Genomic DNA, 20,816 nt, shown 5'->3' on the forward strand with positions numbered 1-20,816 from the left:
GCAGTATCCTTCCCCTGCCACGCTCACCAAGCCACACCCACAGAACCGGTAGTAAAAATTTTTGAAACCCACCACTGCAATGCATTTTATCAACATTATCAACATTATCCTGAGTTCTTGGTTTCACCTAAAGGGAAACCAAGTGGCAGCAGGTCTCAAGCAGTGGTGGAATTCAAATTTTTTAACTACCGGTTCTGTGGGTGTGGCATGGTGGGCATGGCAGGGGAAGGATATTGCAAAATCCCCATTCCCTCCTCACTCTGGGGCCAGAAAGAGGTGGTATTTGCCGGTTCTCTGAACTACTCAAAACCGGTAGAACTACCGGTTCTCCAGAACCTGTCAGAACCTGCTGAATAGCAACCCTGGTCTCAAGGAACCCACAACACACCTTGGACATGTCAAAGAATCGCTCTATCTCCTGTGGGTTTTGGTTTTCCTACCAGTGACAGCCAAGCTTCCAGCCAAGTAGCCAACATCCCAAGTAGCCAAGAAATACAGCTTCTGTGTCAGCTCTATTAGTGGTTAAAGACGCTGAACTAGCCCGGGTTTGATAACCGGACCCTGCTTGATGGGGTGAGCTCCCGTTACTTGCCCCAGCTCCTGCCAACCAAGCATTCTGAAAGCATGAAAATGTGAGTAGATAAATAGGTAGGTTCCCTATTTAGAAATTGCTTCTATCAAAGAGCTAATTATTCTTGGGTGTGAGACGAGGATGGCTGATGCCCTGTGGCTTTGTAAACGAGGCTTATAGTAGTAGATAGAACTAGAATAGTAGAATAATAATAGAATGGTAATTGGAATAGTAAAACAAAGGAGCAATTTCCTGATGGTGAGAACAATTAATCAATGGAACAGTTTGCCTCTGTAAATTGTGGATGCTCCATCACTGGAGATTTTTAAGAAGAGATTGGACAACCATTTGTCTGAAATGGTGTAGGGCAGTGTTGGCAAACCTTTTCAGCACCCAGGGCTGAAACGGAAGTGTGTGCATCAGTGATGGGTTTCAAAATTTTTTACTACCGGTTCTGTGGCTTGGTGGGTGTGGCACGGCTTGGTGGGCGTGGCTTGATGAGCGTGGCAGGGGAAGGATACTGTAAAATCTCCATTCCGTCCCCAATCCAGGGGAAGGCTACTGCAAAATCCCCATTTCCTCCTGATCAGCTGGGACTCGGGAGGCAGAGAATAGATGGGGGCAGGGCCAGTCAGAATTTTTACTACCGGTTCTCCGAATTACTCAAAATTTCTGCTACCGGTTCTCCAGAACTGGTCAGAACCTGCTGAAACCCACCTCTGGTGTGCATGCATGCGTGCCGGAAACCGAAAGAGCAGCCGCCCGGCCTGCACGCACGAAGACCAGCTGGCTGGTGCACATGCACAGGCCAGAAACCAGAAGAGTAGCTGCCCGGTGTGTGCATGCACACCAGGTGGCTGCTCTTCTGGTTTCCAGTGCTCCCAGACGTGTGAAGACCAGCTGACTGGCGCACAGAACCCAAAAGACCAATAGGCAACGTCTCACATGCCCGGAGAGATGGTTCTGTGTGCCACTTCCAGCACACTTGCCATAGGTTCGCCATCACGGGTGTAGGGTTTCCTGCCTGAGCAGGGGGTTGGATTAGAAGACCTCCAAGGTTCCTTCCAGCCTGGTGAGTATATTCTAAGGTACCACTTTGGGGGGAAGGTAACAACATTCCATGCACCTTGGTGTATAATCATGCTGGTTACATGACCATGGATGGAAGCATCTTCAGACAATGTTGGTTCTCCCAGTTAAGAAACAGAGATGAGCACCACCTCCTAGAGTCGGATATGACTGGACAGGGGAAACCTTTGCCTTTCTCTTTATCAGAAAGACAGGCTGCCATGATTTCAAATGGGGGTCTTTGAAAGCAAGGAGGATTTTGAGTCCTTCATTAGCAAACTAGCTACAAACAACACTGTGAAGTTTCTCGCCCACATCTGTAGCATCGTGCTCTACCAGACAGCGATTTGGCATAGGTCAAATAACAGCTTGCCATCTGATGTGTGTGACAAATGCCACCTCGAGCAGCCATCGCAGAAGAGAGATTTCATTACTGTCAAGGCAACAGCATCTGGGTGAAACCTGCCTTGCAATTTTATTAGAAACTTGGCATGGGGAATAGCAGCTTTGTCGCAGAAATAAGTGGCTGACTCACTAAAGGCAAAGGGCAGGCTAAGCTGGCTAAGGATTTGTCCATGTGCTGTTCTCAATTGGAACAACTTTCTCGGGCCTATCGAACGAGAGGAGGGCTGGGGATATTAATGTTTCTTATGGTCTGTTGAAAGAACCGGGGTGCACCGAAGGTGCAGTAATTCTTGTTCTCCAAAAGCAAGTGAGCTGGGGAAAGACTGCAGCTCAATGGTAGACAATCTGCTTTGCATGGAGAAGACCTCCAACATCAGGGGGGAAAAAGTGTTTTGAAATTACACATTCTAGCCAATGGCTGGCATGGTTGCTTATTTTCTAAATAAAATATTTCCCAGATAAATAACAATTTAACCAAGTCCAGGCTACATTATAACCATGATTCACAAATTGCATTGACTATATTTTACACAATGGCTAGCAAATCATAAAATCCACATTACAATGTTGGTGCTATATCAATCTAACGAATGTGGCTTGTTCGGTTTGGCCCAACAAGTTGGGGAAAATCTGGCCATTTATAGCCTCTAAACCATAGTTTATAGCTTAGTGAAATGTACCAGCAAGTAATAACTTATTCAACAAGCCCTGTTTACTACCACTGTTTTGCATGATGGATGAATCTAGCACTTGGTCGGGTGTTGCCAATATTTGCCAAATAAGATGCAAAAAGCTATAATTTAAATATCTCACTGTCCAGCCAATATGCCAGAGGGAAACTATATTTTCCCCAAGTTCAATCTTACAAAAATGTATTGAGCAGAGGAAGGGTGAAATTATTCAGATTTTTTTTAAAAAAAAATAATGCAAGTAGAAATAATTTTTTTTCATAAGGATGAGTTACCTTACAAGTAAGAAAAAATAGAGATATAGGCAGGGGTGGGCTTCAAAAATGTTAGGAAGGGGTTTTCTGCCTGGTTGCTAGGTGGGCGTGGCCATGGTGGGTGTGACCTAGTCGGCCTCCTGCCCCACGGGGGGTGGGGGGCGTTTTTGCCCTCCCTGGGCTCCAGAGGCTTTCCTCGAGCCTCCAGGAGGGCAAAAAACGGCCTCCCCAGGCTCTGGAGGCCCTCTGGAGACCAGAAACAGGCCCATTTCCGGTTTTCCTGAACTTCCGGTAGCCCGTTTTTCACCCTACCCGAGCCTCCGTGCATGCCCTGCACTTACCTGCATCCAAAACGGGCCTTGTGGGGACTCCTGGAAGGGGCAGGGCGGGGTGGGCGGGGTGGGGCCCGCCAGGAGTGGGGTTTGTGGGTTCTCCGAACTGCACAGAATCTTAGCTAGAGGTTCTCCCGAACCCCTGCAAACCTCCAGCAGCCCACCCCTAGATATAGGATGCTTGATTCACTGTGGACTCCACAAACTGACAAATTCCCCCTATTTGTGGAATAGGGGGAATGTATAGGGTTTTCTGCCTAAACAGGGGGCTGGACTAGAAGACCTCCAAGGTCCCTTCCAACTCTGTTATTCTATTCTATTCTTTCCAAAGATCAACCAGGCAACTTTCCAGCTACAAATCCAGCTTGACGTCTTGGACCCTTTTCTTCTCCCATTGCTGAGCTTCGTTGACTCACCTTGAAATCTTTCATGTCGGGAAAGACCCCTTGTGGCTTCACATGGCTTTCTTTGGTGCCGTTTAACAGGAAGCACTTCTGAATATTGACCACATTTTCTGTGGTGGCTGGTGTAATCTTGAACAAGGCACCATAGGGCTCTAAACATCCAAGCTGCAGCGTCACCACCTGGCCTGCAAAAATGACAATGTGAGGTAAACAAATGGTAAACAAAATGAAGAAGGAAAGAAATGTGGCTAAGCCACAAAGCGCACACACTAAGGATCTCTGGCTTGCTCAAGCAAAGGGATTGTGTAGCAGGAAGCCATCTGTTGAAACTCCTTCTGAGGAACCCATACAGTCGTGCGGAGATCCCAATTCAAAGGGCAAAATATACCGTATTTTTCAGAGTATAAGACGCATTCCCTCCCCCCTCCAAAAGAGGCTGGAATTTTTGGTGCGTCTTATACTCCGATTTGAGGTGCTAGTGAGTGAAGCAATCTTCCATGCTTTGCCTGCTTCTCTCATTGCTGCTCCCTGACAGTCAGCTGTGCTTTAGAAGCTGTATTTCAGCCCCAACCAGGGACCCCCTCAAAACCAGTGAACTAATGTGCTGAAATTGACCAGACTAAGGATGCTAGCAGGATGAATACCTAGTAGGCAGAATTTTTTCCCCCTATTTTCCTCCCCAAAAACTAAGGTGCGTCTTATACTCCGGTGCGTCTTATACTCTGAAAAATGCGGTAATTTGGAGCAGATCCATGCGTGTTGTTCCAAATCACAATTTCCCTTTGAGTCCGGATTTCTCTACAACCCCAATTCCCAAGGCAAACAAAAATGCAACAGACAAGTTAGGCCCCTTTTTCTTTCACTTCTCATTCAACTGGATGAAACAAAGGAGGAACAATTGCAGGAATTGGTTATGTCTAGTTTAATGAAAAGAAGGACTAGGGGAGACATGATAGCAGTGTCCCAATATCTCAAGGGCTGCCATGAAGAAGAGGATGTCAAGCTATTCTCCAAAGCACCTGAGGGCAGGACAAGAAGCAACGGGTGGAAACTAATCAAGGAGAGAAGCAACTTAGAACTAAGGAGAAATTTCCTGACAGTTAGAACAATTAATCAGTGGAACAACTTGCCTCCAGATGTTGTGAATGCTCCAACACTGGAAGTTTTTAAGATGTTGGATAACCATTTGTCTGAAGTGGTGTAGGGTTTCCTGCCTAAGCAGGGGGTTGGACTAGAAGACCTCCAAGGTCCCTTCCAACTCTGTTATTCTGTTAAATTGTGTCAAAGGAGAATATCACTTTGGGAAAGTTTTCCCAGGTGGAATGTGGTTTTAAAATACTTCTACTATATTAAAAAAAATGTAAAAAATTGTTAAAGCAGGCCTCCCTGTTCCCTTTGACCTTCTTTCGAACCAGGCCTTTAGTCAGCCTTGGCTGATCAGGAGAAAATTAGGCTGGAAGGTAAGCCACCAGGAAGTCCCAGAGCTTTTGGCTGGACTAGAAAGTTTTAAAAAAAAGTACCTCAAAAGAACCTAATGGCAAGCCAGCAAGTTGTTTGTAAAACTACATGGATGGATGTCCATGAAGTCACTGGAATCAAACAAGATCCGAAGAGACTTCCTGTTCCATAACAAATTAGAGGATTATACCTAAATCTCTTTCCTCTATACAAACACATTCATTAGATCTTCTGTTGCCTAACTGGAGTGCCTCTTCATGCAGAGATGAAATAGTAGCTCATTAGAGAGACACCCGTATCTGAAACATCTTCTCAGATAAGTCTCCTGGCAGGCTTAATGAGTTGGGAAATTCTCCTTATGGTCACCTAGCTGTAGGAGAAGTGTGGGCAGAGCTGAGGGCAGAGATAAGTGTGTCATCAACTTGGAATTATGACATTCCCACAAGTAATTCAAGTCCAACCTCTCCTGAATTCTTTTGATCCTAATCTGGCGCCAATTTAGTATCGAATTTTAGTTGATTGCAGCACAGAATTCTATGCTGCAATCTAATGGATTGTCCTGATTCTTTTCATCTGACATTAGCTTAGTTGCCTCCATGTGCTCTGTTGTTTCCCTATGCTGACTGGGTTCAACTTCTGAACCTTGGTTGAGGGAGGACATCTCAAATGTTTAGCAGTGAATGCAGCTCACATGTACATATGTAGAGAGGGAAGCCTTTTGCCACCACAGTTTGGAGAAAACATCACAACTGGCTAAAAGTTTGTAGAGATTCTTAGTCATCCAGGTCATGATTGTCCCAAAGGTGTTTTTTTTCAGGAGGCAACTGGACTTTCGTTTTTTTCTTTTGAAGATGTTTCACTTCTCATTCAAGAAGTGTCTTCAGCTCTGGCAGGATGGTGGGGAATGAAATGATTTATATTCCTTAGCAGAGAGCTGGTAATTTGCATTCTTTTAGAGAGGGTCATTGAAGCACTTGGAGGTTTATCTGTGTCCTCAGGGCGCTTTTAGACTTTTAGCTATACAATTTGGGATGAACACCCATTGAAGGGTATGGGAGTAGGAATGGATTTCCAGAGGAAAAATTGCAGACTACAGGAATCAGGAGCACCACTCAGGTGACTCTGGGAACACAGATAAACCTCCAAGTGCTTCACTGACCCTCTAAAAGGATGCAAATGACCAGCTGTCTGCAAGGAGAATAAATCCTTCTGTTCTCCACTATCTTCAAAAGAGTGATACCAGGAGCACTACGAGAAAGTCTAGTTGCCTCCTGAAAAAGCACCTTTGGGACACAACTGGCTAGCTTCACATAACATAAAAAGCCACAAACCATGTTTTAAGTCCCAAAGGCAAGGCTCACCCATCACCCAAAGCCCAAACTACATACACTTTAACAACGATTTGCGAACCAGATCTTGGGAGTGGCACTCCATCCATTTAAATTGGAGCCTTTTACAGTGGCATTATCCAGGACCGAACTCTAGGCTTGCTGAGTTCAAAAACGCATGTGCTCTTTTCACTAAGCCAGGGGTGGGCAACTGTGGCCCATTTACAACCTGTGGACTTCAACTCCCAGAATTCCTGAGACAGCTTGGCTGTCTCAGGAATTCTGGGAGCTGAAGTCCACTGGTTGTAAAAGGGCCACAGTTGCCCACCCTTGCACTAAGCTACATTGGCTCAGATTCATTCTATCAGGTCCTCACTGGGGTGGAGTTTTCCTGCTAATTCAATATTAATTACAAAACTGTGGACTTGGAACAAACTGTGAGAAAGGTTCTTTGGATAATCAAAATGCCAAGGACAAGCTGAACCAGGAAGGATCTGTTTGAACAGACTGTACCTTCTTGGCAGGTTGGTCCAGCAAACAACCATTCCTAGCAATCGTGACAAATTCTTGCTTGATGAATTATATGTCTATCCGAACACACATGTGCAGGGAAAATGCTAGAGTAGATTACAACAATGATCTACCGAAGATCAGGAGAAGGTCAAAGTACACCTGATGGATAAAAGTACTCTGCCATGAATCATGATGTCTGTGATCAAGAGCCAGCTGAAACCAACTCAACCACTCCTTTAACTGTCTTCTAAATTGTAGCAATATTTCATGACAAGATTGATGAACGTTGGCCTGCCAGAGTCCAACACTTTCAGGTTATAAATTAGGAGGGGAAAAAAAAAGAGGCACTCTGGGTATGTGTGTGTGTAAGAGACGCGTGTAAGAGTGTGCATATAGTGTGTAAGAGCTCCTCTAATCAATAACTGTTTTCTTTGCTGTTTTTTGCCTGCTGCCTCGGTCACTGTCTTCTCCACCCTGAGATATATTGGTGGAAAGCAAGAAGCTACATGACAAAAGTTGCTAACTATCTGATTAATAATTTAGATAACCTCTCTGCTTACATTAGTTGGGAAAATCATGTTGGTCAGCAAAGTGTACCTCTAATTAGCTGTGCTAAGATTGAGAAACCTAAAGGGACCATTGCATTCAAGCCCTGGTCCAGTAAACCAATGAAATTATCATCATTACGCTGTAGCCTTTGGTGGTTGTCCTCTGGGGACAAAGTTCTTAAGAGGGAACAATGCTCCCCCCTCTATGTCCCTCTTCCCAAGAGGGACTAGCCCAATCCTCTGCCGTGTGCAAGAAAACCAATGTTATTTCATATATTGCAATTGTTTTTGTTTCATCCCTATTCTTGAGACAAAGAGATAATTCTAATTTTAGGGGACTTGGTGCTCTCTGAGCTTGGTTCTTTTCTTGCAGGCCTTTCATTACCCAACTAGGTAACATCATCAGCGCTAGATGGAAGTGGGATTTGCTCTCTATTTTGTTGTGTACTTTTGGCAGATCCCAGGGAACCGAAGATTGGTGGTCATTTTATCCTAACTTTGCCTAGAGTTTGTATATTCCTTTTCTAATATTTATCTTTTGATGTGAAATTTTATATCTATTGTTTTGATATTAGTTGTTTTATTCCACCTGAGGTTGCTTTTCGGGAGACAGGCAGCTATACCAGTTTGATCCGTAAATTGTAAATCTTCAGAGTTGGGTCAACATATCCTGGTTTGTCATTGACCTGTTTGACCCCTTTTGGAGATTTAATTCTCCCCAAAACAAAAACTGTGGGTTCTTCTCTTTTCATTTAGTGAAGGCACCAGTTTCTTACCGTTATAATATTCAATGCGACTTTTGTTCCCAGTCAAGTTGTACCAGGCTTCAAACGGCTCTTCGATTTCAGCGTAAGGGAGACTGATGACTCCTGCAGGACACAAGGAGTGACTCGGATCAATCAAACATTTGCTATAGAAAAGTCTAGGTGGAAACACCACGAAATTTAGGGTTATTGATTGTAGGAGATGACCAGGCTGAGCCCAAGGGTGGGGTCAAATGCATCATTAGTTTGGAGTGTCTACGCCCCCGTCACTTAAGAACTCTAAAGATTTGTTTAACAACCATGGCAAAAAAGGTCATATCCAGTGGTGGGATTCAGCCAGTTCACACCACTTCGGGAGAACCGGTTGTTAACTTTCTGAGCAGTTTGGCAAACTGGTTTTTGGAAGAAATCATAGGCAGAGAACCGGTTGTTAAATTACTTGAATATCACCACTGGTCATATCAATGGGTGTGACTCACTTAACAACCATCTTGCTTAGCAACAGAAATTCTGGTATCAACTGTGGTCGTGAATTGAGGACTATCTGGATAGATAGATAGATGATAGATAGATAGATAGATAGATAGATAGATAGATAGATAGATAGATAGATGATACATGATACATGATAGATGATACATGATAGATGATACATGATAGATGATAGCTAGATGAACATAGATAGAAGATAGATAGATAGATGATACATGATAGATGATACATGATAGATGATACATGATAGATGATACATGATAGATGATAGCTAGATGATAGATAGTTGATAGATAGTTGATAGATAGATGATAGATAGATAGATAGATAGATAGATAGATAGATAGATAGGCAGGCAGACCCCATCTTTATGTAAGAAATGTTGAGTCTACTTATGTAAAAGACCAACAAAAATCCATTTTTTCAAACTTGTTTCTAACATTTTCTTAACATTAACAAGCAATTTAGCTGAAAAACAAGGAAAGTGGTATTTTCCATCACAAAAGAAAAACATGAACTTCACAAAGGTCTGTTCAATCTTAAACTCCCAGAGTAACTTTTCCAATTAGGCAGTGACACAATGAGAGATGTTACATTGACAGTTATTAATTTGCATGGCATTTTCTTGGAAATAGGGCATGTCTAGTTTTGGGGTTTGATTTTCTTTTTTTTAAAAAAATGTGTTCGGTGATCTCTCAGGCTCCACCGTGGTTATACTAAAGGCCTGCCTAGGTGGGGATATCCATTATTTGTGCAACTGTCTTGCTCACATATATTATGAGATAAATATAAGTTGCACATTTAGGTTTTACTTTAAAGAAAAGCAAGCTGAAGTAGTCTCCTATTGTGTGATTCATGAAATCTATCTTTATAGTTAATATTGTTATGCTTTTATGATGTTAAGCCAAACATCCTCTCTCCTTCTTATGGAAATCCTAGAATAGAATAGAATAGAATAGAATAGAATAGAATAGAATAGAATAGAATAGAATAGAATAGAATAGAATAGAATAGAATAGAATAGAATAACAGAGTTGGAAGGGACCTTGGAGGTCTTCTAGTCCAACCCCCTGCTTAGGCAGGAAACCCTACACCACTTCAGACAAATGGTTAGCCAACATCTTCTTAAAAACTTCCAGTGTGGGAGCACTCACAACTTCTGGAGGCAAATTGTTCCACTGATTAATCATTCTAACCATCAGGAAATTTCTCCTTAGTTCTAAGTTGCTTCTCTCCTTGATTAGTTTCCACCCATTGCTTCTTGTCCTGCCTTCAAGTGCTTTGGACAATAGCTTGACTCCCTCTCCTTTGTGGCAGCCCCTGAGATATTGGAACACTGCTATCATGTCTCCCCTAGTCCTTCTTTTCATTAAACTAGACATACCCAGTTCCTGCAACCGTTCTTCATATGGTTTAGCCTCCAGTCCCCTAATCATCTTTGTTGATCTTCTCTGCACTCTTTCTAGAATATCCACATTTTTTTTACATCGTGGTGACCAAAACTGAATGCAATATTCCAAGTGTGGCCTTACCAAGACATTATAAATTGGTATTAACACTTCATGGGATCTTGATTCTATCCCTCTGTTTATGCAGCCTAGAACTGTGTTGGCTTTTTTGGCAGCTGCTGCACACTGCTGGTTCATATTTAAATGGTTGTCCACTAGGACTCCAAGATCCCTCTTACAGTTACTACTGTTGAGCAAGGTACCACATATACTGTACCTGTGCATTCTGTTTTTCTTGCCTAAATGTAGAACCTTACTTTTTTCACCATTGAAATCCTATTCTTCTTTCTTTCCATAAAATTCAGGCAAAGTCTTATTGACCCAAAGGATCTACTCATGTAGAAACGTCTTTGGTTTTCTCCTCAATTTCTTTTTTTCCCCTCTCTCTCTCTCTATATATATATATATCTGAGATAACAGGACTAGGTGGAATGTGAGAAGGCTACAGAACAGCACCCTGTTGGCATTTAGACAAGGAAAAGGAATTAACTTTTATTAAAGAACTTAAAACAGGTTGCAAAGAGGTTCCCTCAATATTAGAATTGATCCAAAAGCTGTCAGTCCTATCTTTCTCTGTCCCTAAATATGCACTCATAAATCTGTCAGTTTGACAGATGGAGGCTTGATTGGGAGGACGACGAATCTCCCTTGATCCAACTTTCCACTCATACCTCCCAGATACCTCCATCCTCAATTCTCCCCTACCTCCAGAATACAATCTCGGAGTCAATTCCCTGGGCTACCATGTTTTGATGGACAGTTCTAATAACCAGGCATCACAGAAGCGCTAGAAGTCTTTTGCTGATTAGGGAAGTATATAAATCAATCAATCTCATAGGTGCCACAACTGACTCAGAGCAGTTGTGAGGTTGGTGGTATGACAGCTCTTTTTTTTTAGATCTTCAGGGGTTTCCCCCCTCCTCCCAAAAATCCTCAAAAACCAGTGCTTGTTTAAAATATTTTGGATCAGAAAGTAATCATGACTTTCAACTGGTCCTCACATTTGCACCTGACAGTAGGACAAGAAGCAATGGATGGAAACTTATCAAGGAGAGAAGCAACTTAGAACTAAGGAGAAATTTCCTGACATTTAGAACAATTAATCAGTGGAACAACTTGCCTCCAGAAGTTGTGAATTCTCCAACACTGGAAGTTTTAAAGAAGAGATTGGATAACCATTTGTCTGAAATAGTGTAGGGTTTCCTGCCTAAGCAGGGGGTTGGACTAGAAGACCTCCAAGGTCCCTTCCAACTCTGTTATTCTGTTCTGTTCTGTTCTGTTCTGTTCTGTTCTGTTCTGTTCTGTTCTGTTCTATTCTATTCTATTCTATTCTATTCTATTCTATTCTATTCTATTCTATTCTATTCTATTCTATTATTTCTATTTCTATTTCTATTCTATTCTTTGACCATTGCAGCATCCCTACAGTCACATGATCCAAATTCGGGTGCTTGGCGACGGACATGTATTAATAACGGTTGCCGTGTCCCAGGGTCATGTGATCAGCATTTGCAACTTTCCCAGCTGGCTTCTGACAAGTAAAGTCAATGGATGGAGGGAGCCAGATTTGCTTAATGACTGCATGATTCACTTAACAACTGCAGCAATTACGATGGCAGTGATTCGCTTAACAACCATGGCAAAGAAAAGGTTGCAAAGAATGAGGTGCGATTCACTTAGTAACTACCTTGCTTAGCAATGGAAATTCTAATTCCAATTGTGGTTTGCCTTTTACTGAGCCCAAAATTGAATGTTAAAAATGAAATCTGCCACTGTTTCCTCCTTCGGCATAGAAACTATTCTATAGAACAGGCAAGAATACCTTGTTGATTGGAGAAAAATTCCAGGAAGAAGTGAAAGAAAGCACATCGTAAAAGTTTCCTCTGCTGGCATACCCACTCCCAAGGAAAATGTAAAGTTGTAAAGCTGGGTAATTGCTTTTTGTCCATGTCTGGCTTTTCAGCCTAGAGTGAAGCTACACAATGGGGATTTGCCAGGCAGCTATTAACATGCGTGAACCCATGTGTTCATGTGCCAAAGCAAGAGAGGCACTTTGCACAACTTCAAAAGGACTGTCCCTCCTGTGGAAGGAAGGGATGTACATGTATCTTGTAGCAAAGCTTCCAAAGGCTCTTTAGATATATATTAATGACTCCACCCTTTGATTCAGCAAAGTTTAAGATTCTGTCATCAGATAAACTCATTCCTGGAAAGATACACCAAGCTCAATAAATCTGGGTGCTTCTAGATCTCTCCTAAGATTTGCCAAAAACCTACACAGGTAAACAAAAAAAAAAGGGAAGAAGCTTAAAGCAAGGCACTCCCCAGAGAACACTCTGCCCAGGTAGGTTAGCAGGATTCTGACAAGCTCCCCACCCTTTTCTATTTGGCTAAGGGGAAGATGCCAATTATAGTCTAGATTTTGCTTCCTGTCAAATCTTTGCTGGTGCAAACTTGCATTTTCAACGTGCCCATAACCCACAGTCATAAAAAGAGCTTAAACTGGATACTTCACAAAAAATGGTTGCAAAATGTAACACAACATTGCACAATTGAGAAAAGTGTGGGGAAGAAAAGGCAGTGTGAAGTGTGTACACATCACTGTTCCAGATGGCCAATTATTTTCTTCAAGGTGATTGTATGTTCTTGGCATGCATCCTGAACCCTAGCCTCTTCTAGTTCTTCACTGGGGGATTTTCACATTACAGTAAGTTGGTGATTATTGGCTTAGCATATTGAGTGAACCTAATCACTGTTGTTTATGAACATGGCTTAGGGCAGGGGTCAGCAATCCGCGGCTCTGGAGCCATATGTGGCTCTTTCATCCCTCTGTTTTGGCTCCCTGTTGCTGGTCGGCTCCACAATTGATAGGGCTTTTGTTTAGGACAGGTAGAGGAAAAAGGACGCCACACTAGGAGGAGACTCTATGGTGGGGGAACAGGACTTCTGGTCAGCAGAGGAAAAAGAATGCCGTGTTAGGAGGAGACTCTATGGTAGGGGAACCGGACTTCTGATCGGCTCCAGAATTGAATGGGGCTTCCGGTTTGGACCTTTGTGGCTCTTTGAGTGTTTAAGGTTGCCGAGCCCTGGCTTAGGGTGTGGTATGAAGCCAGCAAACCAGTTAAACAAACCAGGACTTATTGCATCCTGTGAACCTGATTGCATCTATTTTGAAAGTTTGATCTTTAACAAGTTGCTTTAACAAGTCAGGGAAGACATAAAGCCATTATCTTTAGAACAGGACGTTGTGGAGTTATAACTGCAATTGTCTTTAAGCAAGGATTGTGATAGCTACGGCTGATGAGATTTGGCAGTCAAGAACATCTTGAAGATCACAGATCCTCCACTGGAAGCAAAGAAGGCCAAATAGGAGAATTATATGATATGCCCTTAGAAAGCCAACAGGTGTAATCACCAATATTCAAAGGGTAATGGTCCAAAGCAGGTGTATCCAACCTTGGGAACTTTTAAGACTTGTGAACTTTAACTCTGAGAAGCCAGAGGAGGAATTCTGGGAGTTGAAGTCTACAGGTTTTTAAGTTGCCAAGACCTCTGCTTGCACCTCTGGTCCAAAAGTTAAGTTGCACCTCTGGTCCAAAAGATATTTGCGCATTTTCAGTTGTGCTTTACGCTGCTTGGAGAGCTGCGTGGTTTATAAAGCAGAGGTTCTCAAACAAATTCAGCACCTCTATTCTCTTGAAAAGGAATTGCAAGGGAAAATGACAAATATGGTTTTAAAATTGAGTGGCTGAGTTACCCAGGTCAGATTTTTTTTTTTTTTTAGTCAATGTGAAGGAAAATGATTAAGAAGTGTTGGTCAGTGGTTTCCCAAAAAGGCACCCTGGATGGAACTTACCTTTGACATGGTAGAGGCCTCCAAAATCTGGGGTTGTGTTAGAATAATTGCACATATTTCCTGAAAGAAGGGAAAAGAAAGGTGAATGTAAATGTTGAATTGCATTACACTTGCCATCAGATTTTCTGCAGAAACCAAGGAACAAAGAATGGGAAATCTAGAAGAGAAGGCTAGCATGGCAATATTGACATCATTGGGCTCATATATGATGCTAAGTCATATTATGGTCTCTTTGTTTTTCGGCATAGTGTGTTGTACCAATCAAGCTTAGTAAATCAAAATGCATGGTTCAATATGATGCACAAAAGGGGTCATTTGTAGTTTATGAGTCCTTGATTTACGACTGGACGCATAGTAATCATCATTAGTAAACCAAGGGGACATGGTTTAGTATGTTGCACAAACGTGGCCAAACCAAAATCCAGTTAGGGTTATGTTTAGCACAATGTACAGGTAATCCTCAATTTACAACTGGACCACTTGAAGTTGTGACAGACCTACCTTGAGGCTATTTATCACTAGGATTTGAAATTCTGATGGCTGCTCCCCCGCCCCCCGTCATGTGACCAAACTCTGCAACGTGATTGCATTTATGTCCTACAATCAAGTTGCCCTTAATGATGGTTTTTGCCAAAACCTGGCATTTACATCCGGTTTTTGCCAAAAACCGTGCCCATTGCAAACCGTTCATTCATTTACCATCTGTGGCATTTGCTTAACAACCCCCACAAAAAAGGGTCATAAAATCAGCCTGTTTGCGAGCATCACAACAACTGTGATGGACCTAAATTGAGGATTACCTGTATGAATCCCAGCCATAAACCTCCTGCTATTTGTTTTTATGCAGGTGTAATTAAGTGACAATAAGAAAATCAATACCATCCTGCTTTTAGTTCCTATTTGTAATGGAGTCACCTTGGAACAAGTTAGAAACAAACAGGGCTTCCACCCTATGTTCTCCTACCTCCAATAGAGGAGACCATAATACAGATTTATAAGCCAGGGTTGCTGTGTTGATGGCAGTGAAATAATGTATGCAAAGTGCTTTGACGTTTCAAAGTGGATGCATCTCACCCTGGTAGACATCCACATATCAAGCAACAACAACAAATTCATGATACTAAAAAATGGCTGGCAGAGTTGCCCCAAATTTACTCAGCTTTGCTTATTTAATTCATTTTATTCGATTTTAAATTTTGTATATCTATGTGTTTTATTTCATGGCTGTGCACCGCCCTGAGTCCTTCGGGAGTAGGGCGGTATAGAAATTCAATAATAAATAAAATAAATAAATAAATAAATAAATTGCTAATAGCAACAATAATAACTCATATCGGCACACCCTTCTTTCACACCTCCAGAGTTTATTGCACTTATGGTTTAGATTAGTTTCCCCAACATAGTGCCTCCCATTAGAGCCCTTCCATGAGAAAATGGCAGTTAAGAAGTTTGATAGAGAAAGAGAGAGAGAGAGAAAGAGAGAGAGGCAGAGACAGAGAGAGACACAGAGAGAGAGAGAGGGAGGGAGGGAGGAAGGAAGGAAAGAGAGGGAGAAAGAAAGAAAGAAAGAAAGAAAGAGAGAGAGAGAGAGAGAGAGAGAGAAAGAAAGAAAGAAAGAAAGAAAGAAAGAAAGAAAGAAAGAAAGAAAGAAAGAAAGAAAGAAAGAAAGAAAGAAAGATTTCATGTATATAAATCACATAATGATGTTTCTTACTGGAGATATATAACGTTTCAGACAAATAGTTGTCCATCGGCCACGGATTGGACATGTCTGATCTAGAAGTTTGGAAATCCTGATTTAGATGTGAGCACATGCCAAACCAATATCCTGGTAGTCTTCAGATTATCAACTCCACTCTAAGTAGAATCTGCCCATATGCAAGATGCGTGCAAATCAGGCATCCTAGACTAGAGGATCTCCAAGGTCCGTTTGAACACTTTCAATTGTAAGTGTCTTCTGCCAAGCTTTGGACCTCAAGCAAGGAAGTAAGCCAGTGGTAGGTTTCCATTTTTTTTATTACCGGTTCTGTGGGCGTGGCTTGGTGGGTGTGGTGTGGTTTGGTGGGTGTGGCTTGGTGGGCATGGCAGGGGAAGGATACTGTAAAATCTCCATTCCCGTCCCACTCCAGGGGAAGGTTACTGCAAAATCCCCATTTCCTCCCGATCAGCTGGGACTTGGGAGGCAGAGAATAGATGGGGGTGGAGCCAGTCAGCATTTTTACTAACAGTTCTCCAAACTTCTCAAAATTTCCGCCACTGGTTCTCCAGAACTGGTCAGGATCTGCTGAAACCCACCTCTGAAGTAAGCACCTTGATCAAGAGACAAGGGATAGAATCTTGGAAACTGCAATAGAAACCTCAAATTGATTATATTCATTAAGAGTCAGTCTCTTTGTACAATTTCCAATCTCTCCTCTCCAGTCTTTTAGAAGTCGGGACTGAGCTGCCATTTATGAAGTAAGCTACTAAGAAACATCTCTCCCATCTATTGTTTAAGTCTATAGTTGCTCCAATTTCATTGTCTTTATATATTTTATGGAACCTTTTAAACAAGATGATAAAAGCTGACACAAACTAATATAAATCAGGAAGAAAAAAAAATTAAAAAGGCAAAAAAGTGGAAGGAAAGAAAAAAAAACTGAAGAAAAAATATATATACCAAAGTTACAGAAGTCTGAAGAAGTCAATATTCTTCATAGCTGTTATAAGTACGATGACATTTTAACCTCTCTCTCTAAAGTTAAATCATGACTGTCTTCTTTCTATAATTTATCTTCTCTTATCATCAAAACCATAAATCATAACTTCATTTTTACGGAAAAAATTCCATAAGAGGCTTCCAGTCACCAATAAGGGTAGATGATGTCTTTTCTCTAATCCAAGAAGTCGATTTATCAATTTCAGCAAAATCTGTCAAATTCACCCACCATTCCTCCACAGTGGATGGTGTCGAATCTTTCCATCTCTGTGCACACAGGAATCTCGCTGTTTGCTCTGGTCTTTGACTGCAATAAACATCAACTTGACTTGAATCTCACTGCAACTCCCATTTCATTCGCAACCATGTCAGGATCTCTCACATTCATCATGTTGTAAGGCTGGAGGGAATTCAGAAGCAACGTTCTCTGATGAGATTCTCCCTTTGGAGCAGGGGTCTCCAACCTCGGCAACTGTAAGCCTGGGGGACTTCAATTCCCAGCTTTGCTGGCTGGGGAATTCTGGGAGTTGAAGTCCGCCAGGTTTAAAGTTGCCAAGGCTGCTTTGGAGAACTCTCCCCACTAAAATGGGAGAAACTGCTATGTTCATGACATCCTGGAAATTAATTAAACCCTGTTTGTTCCCAAAGTCTTGGAACTGAGGAATGGAGACAAACAATGCTTTTATAGTGAGTGATGATGGCCACTAGGGCAGTGATGGCTAACCTTTTCTGGAACGAGTGCCCAAAGCACGCCCAAACCCCCAAAATGAAATGTGTGCGCAGTCCCAGAGCATGCGCCTCGTCCCCGGGCATGCACATGTCCCCGCATGTGCACCACCTACCACGCATGCACACACGGTCCCCTCACCCTTGCCCTGGCTCACCACACATGTGCGCGCGGCCCCCCCACACATGCCCAACACCACGCATGCACAGCAGAGACCCGAAGACCAGCTGGCCAATGTGAGGCACGCATGCATGCGCAGCAGAGCTGAACTGGGGCTATGACTCACATGCCATCAGAGAGGGCACTGCGTGCCACGTCTGGCACACGTACCATAGGTTCACCATCACGGCACTAGGGTATCAAAGTGTAGGAGCCTGACTAGGCCAAGCCCACCATGGCCACCCCCACCCAGCAGCTGGGCAGAGAACCCGTTGCTAAAATTTTTGAAGCCCACTCCTGAACATACCAAACCGCAAACTATCCTCAATCTCATTATAACTTGGTCCAAATATTGTGTGAAACACAGACAGTGTAGATTGAATTCTAATTTACCTTCCTTTTGACGGAGACTTCAAAGAGTATCAGTTCTTGTAAGATTCATTCCCTGTTATTAAGCAACTTCACTTGGAAAAACACAATCCTGACCCAACCACAAAAACAAGAGCAACACACAACCTGAAAATGGAGCTGATCCTTTCTTCAAAGTCAGCACTTTCCATGACCAAAGCAGATTTGAGCAAAGCTACTTGATGAAGAAGAGATAAACAGTTATCATCTAGGAATTCAAGCCTTACAGCTTGTTTTCCACCCTTGTTTGCTTTCTTGTCCTCCCTGTACTAAGTAGCTGGGCACAGAACAGGAGAAGCTGTTACAAACAAAATATTCCTGATTACTACTGATTCCCAGGCAGGGCTGAGTTGTTTGTCAGCATTCCAGAAAAAACCCAACTCCAAGTAAAGACTCTGAAGCAAGCATTTTTCAAAGTTCTCTTTACTAGAATAGGTAAACTGGCACATCTGGGAAAACCCAAATCTGAGAGGTCCGGGTTTTCCCTCAGGAAATCAAAACCCCCCCAAACCATCGCCTCACTCCTCAGTCGATCACAGGCTCCAATCAACCGCCATCCCAACTCGAGACCTCACTCCGAGCACTCCTTCTCCAGATGTAGGATCAGCCTGACCTTGACCAACAGGAAGAATGCTATTATGTCTACAGACAACCCCTCTACTAACTCCCCCCCCTCCTACTTTCCCACACACGAGAAGGTGGCAGCATGGAAGCTTCCGGCCTAATATGGCTTCCAAAGCTGACACTGTTGAGATATTCACATGTTCCATTAGGAGTAAGTTCTGGTTTTTCAAGGCTACGTGCCCTAACCTTCATTTTTTCTCCCCCAAAACAGCACTTTTCCTGGTAATTAAAATATACAATTTCCTCTTTCTTCCCTATCTTTTTGTCTTCTCACTTTTGGACTTTCTGTTCCAACACAGGAACAAAGAAATTGTGATGGAGGACCTACACAATTCTTAAGACCTTTTTATTCCACCAGGCGGGCCTGGCCTGGCCTAATTTTCTCCCCCTTTTTAAATAATTTTTTTAATATTTTTAATATTCAAAGTTTAATTTGTTTTAAATTGATTGGGTTTTTTTAATTTGTCTGGGCCAAACTATTTAATTCGATTTTATTTCTGCTTTTTAAATTTTGTATGTATGTACTTTATTGTTGGCTGTGCACCGCCCTGAGTCCTTCGGGAGTAGGGCGGTGTATAAATCAAATAAAAGTAAAAGTAAAAGTACACAGTGGTGGGATTCAAATAATTTTACAACTGGTTCTCTGCTAATGATTTCTTCCAACAACCAGTTCACCAAATTGCTCAGAAAGTTAACAATCGGTTCTCCCGAAATGGTGTGAACTGGCTGAATCCCACCACTGGGTCTACAGATAGAGATCTAGGTTTCTTGATTCTCAATTGTTGGAGGATTTGAGAGGAATATTGACAGCAATAACTAGCTAGCTAAAAACTACCTCTACCCGTCTCAGTGCTCCTCACCCATAAAGTCTGGCCTCAGGTTTATTCAGTGTGGAATTGGAAGTTTTTACCTTGTCGAATATGAACAATCTGAGGCAACATTAGGCATTTACTAAAACAAGGAACAGATGGCAACCTTCTAGTATAACTAAAAGGAAATTGCTTCCACCCCTTTATAAAGATTGGGGAGAAAAATAAATTATTATAAGCAGAACACGAATTTCCCCAAAGGTGCTTTTTTCAAGAGGCAACTGGACTTTTTGTTTTTTCTTTGAAGACGTTTTGCTTCTCATCCAAGAAGCTTCTTCAACTCTAGGGATGAGAAGCTTCTTGGATGAGAAGCAAAACGTCTTCAAAGATAAACCAGAAAGTCCAGTTGCCTCTTGAAAAAAGTACCTTTTGGGACAACCATGACCTGGATGACTGAGCATCTCCATAGACTGAATTGGTTATTCAGCAGTTGTTAAGAGTTCTTTCATAATGGCTTCTTGGTTTTTCCAAAATTCATTACTTATCAGAAGCTCCCAGGTTCTTGCATGTAAGTTTATTCATTTCCGCTAAGCATGTTAAAAAGCTTGACAATATTTGTGCAATTATGGACTGTCACTAATCTTGTTCCCTAATACTTCAATCTATTTCATTTCCAGCTGTTAGTCTACATTCATCTCTGGTTAGTGATTTTTTTTTTTTTTGCTCTTAACAAACAATGATGCTCTCACAGTTAGACTTAAGGAATTAAACCGATGCTATGGCAACCACGATGGACTGAAATACTGGGACAGAGCACACACCCCCTTCTTTGTGCAACCTCCAGGGAATTTTGCTGAGTATTCAATGGAACACCTTGGACCTCTTTGCTATGGAATTTTTAAAAATAAGACAAGAGAAATTATCTAAGATATTAACAGGAACAAGAGGAATTAAAATGTGATAGCCGTGTTCCAACAGCTAAGGGACTGCCACAAAGAAGAGGGGGGTCAAACTATTTTCCAAAGCACCTGAAGGCAAGGCAAGAAGCGATGGATGGAAACTAATCAAGGAGAGAACCAACTTAGAAATAAGGAGAAATTTCCTGACCGTTAGAGCATTAATCAGTGGAACGGCTTGCCTTCAGAAATTGTGGGTGCTTCAATAGACCGGGCATCAATTTGTCTGAAACAGAGTAGGGTTT

The 20,816-nt window shown here is 42.2% G+C and overlaps 1 protein-coding gene across 1 annotated transcript in view; it reads right to left on the reverse strand.

Annotated features, from left to right (window-relative positions):
- Window positions 1-20,816, reverse strand: part of LOC139321053 (digestive cysteine proteinase 2-like) — a 57,337-nt gene that overhangs the window by 20,322 nt on the left and 16,199 nt on the right. Inside the window, exons 2-4 of the mRNA XM_070949663.1 lie at window positions 14,191-14,250; window positions 8,347-8,439; window positions 3,736-3,908 (exon numbers count right to left, since the gene is read on the reverse strand). Coding sequence (XP_070805764.1) covers window positions 3,736-3,908; window positions 8,347-8,439; window positions 14,191-14,245 — 321 coding nt within the window. The 5' untranslated portion in view covers window positions 14,246-14,250. The remainder of the gene's footprint in view (window positions 1-3,735; window positions 3,909-8,346; window positions 8,440-14,190; window positions 14,251-20,816) is intronic.

This window comes from Pituophis catenifer, unplaced genomic scaffold (genome assembly GCF_029215685.1).
Source record: "Pituophis catenifer annectens isolate HBS135680 unplaced genomic scaffold, rPitCat1.0.hap2 SCAF_9, whole genome shotgun sequence".
Taxonomy (NCBI): domain Eukaryota; kingdom Metazoa; phylum Chordata; class Lepidosauria; order Squamata; family Colubridae; genus Pituophis; species Pituophis catenifer.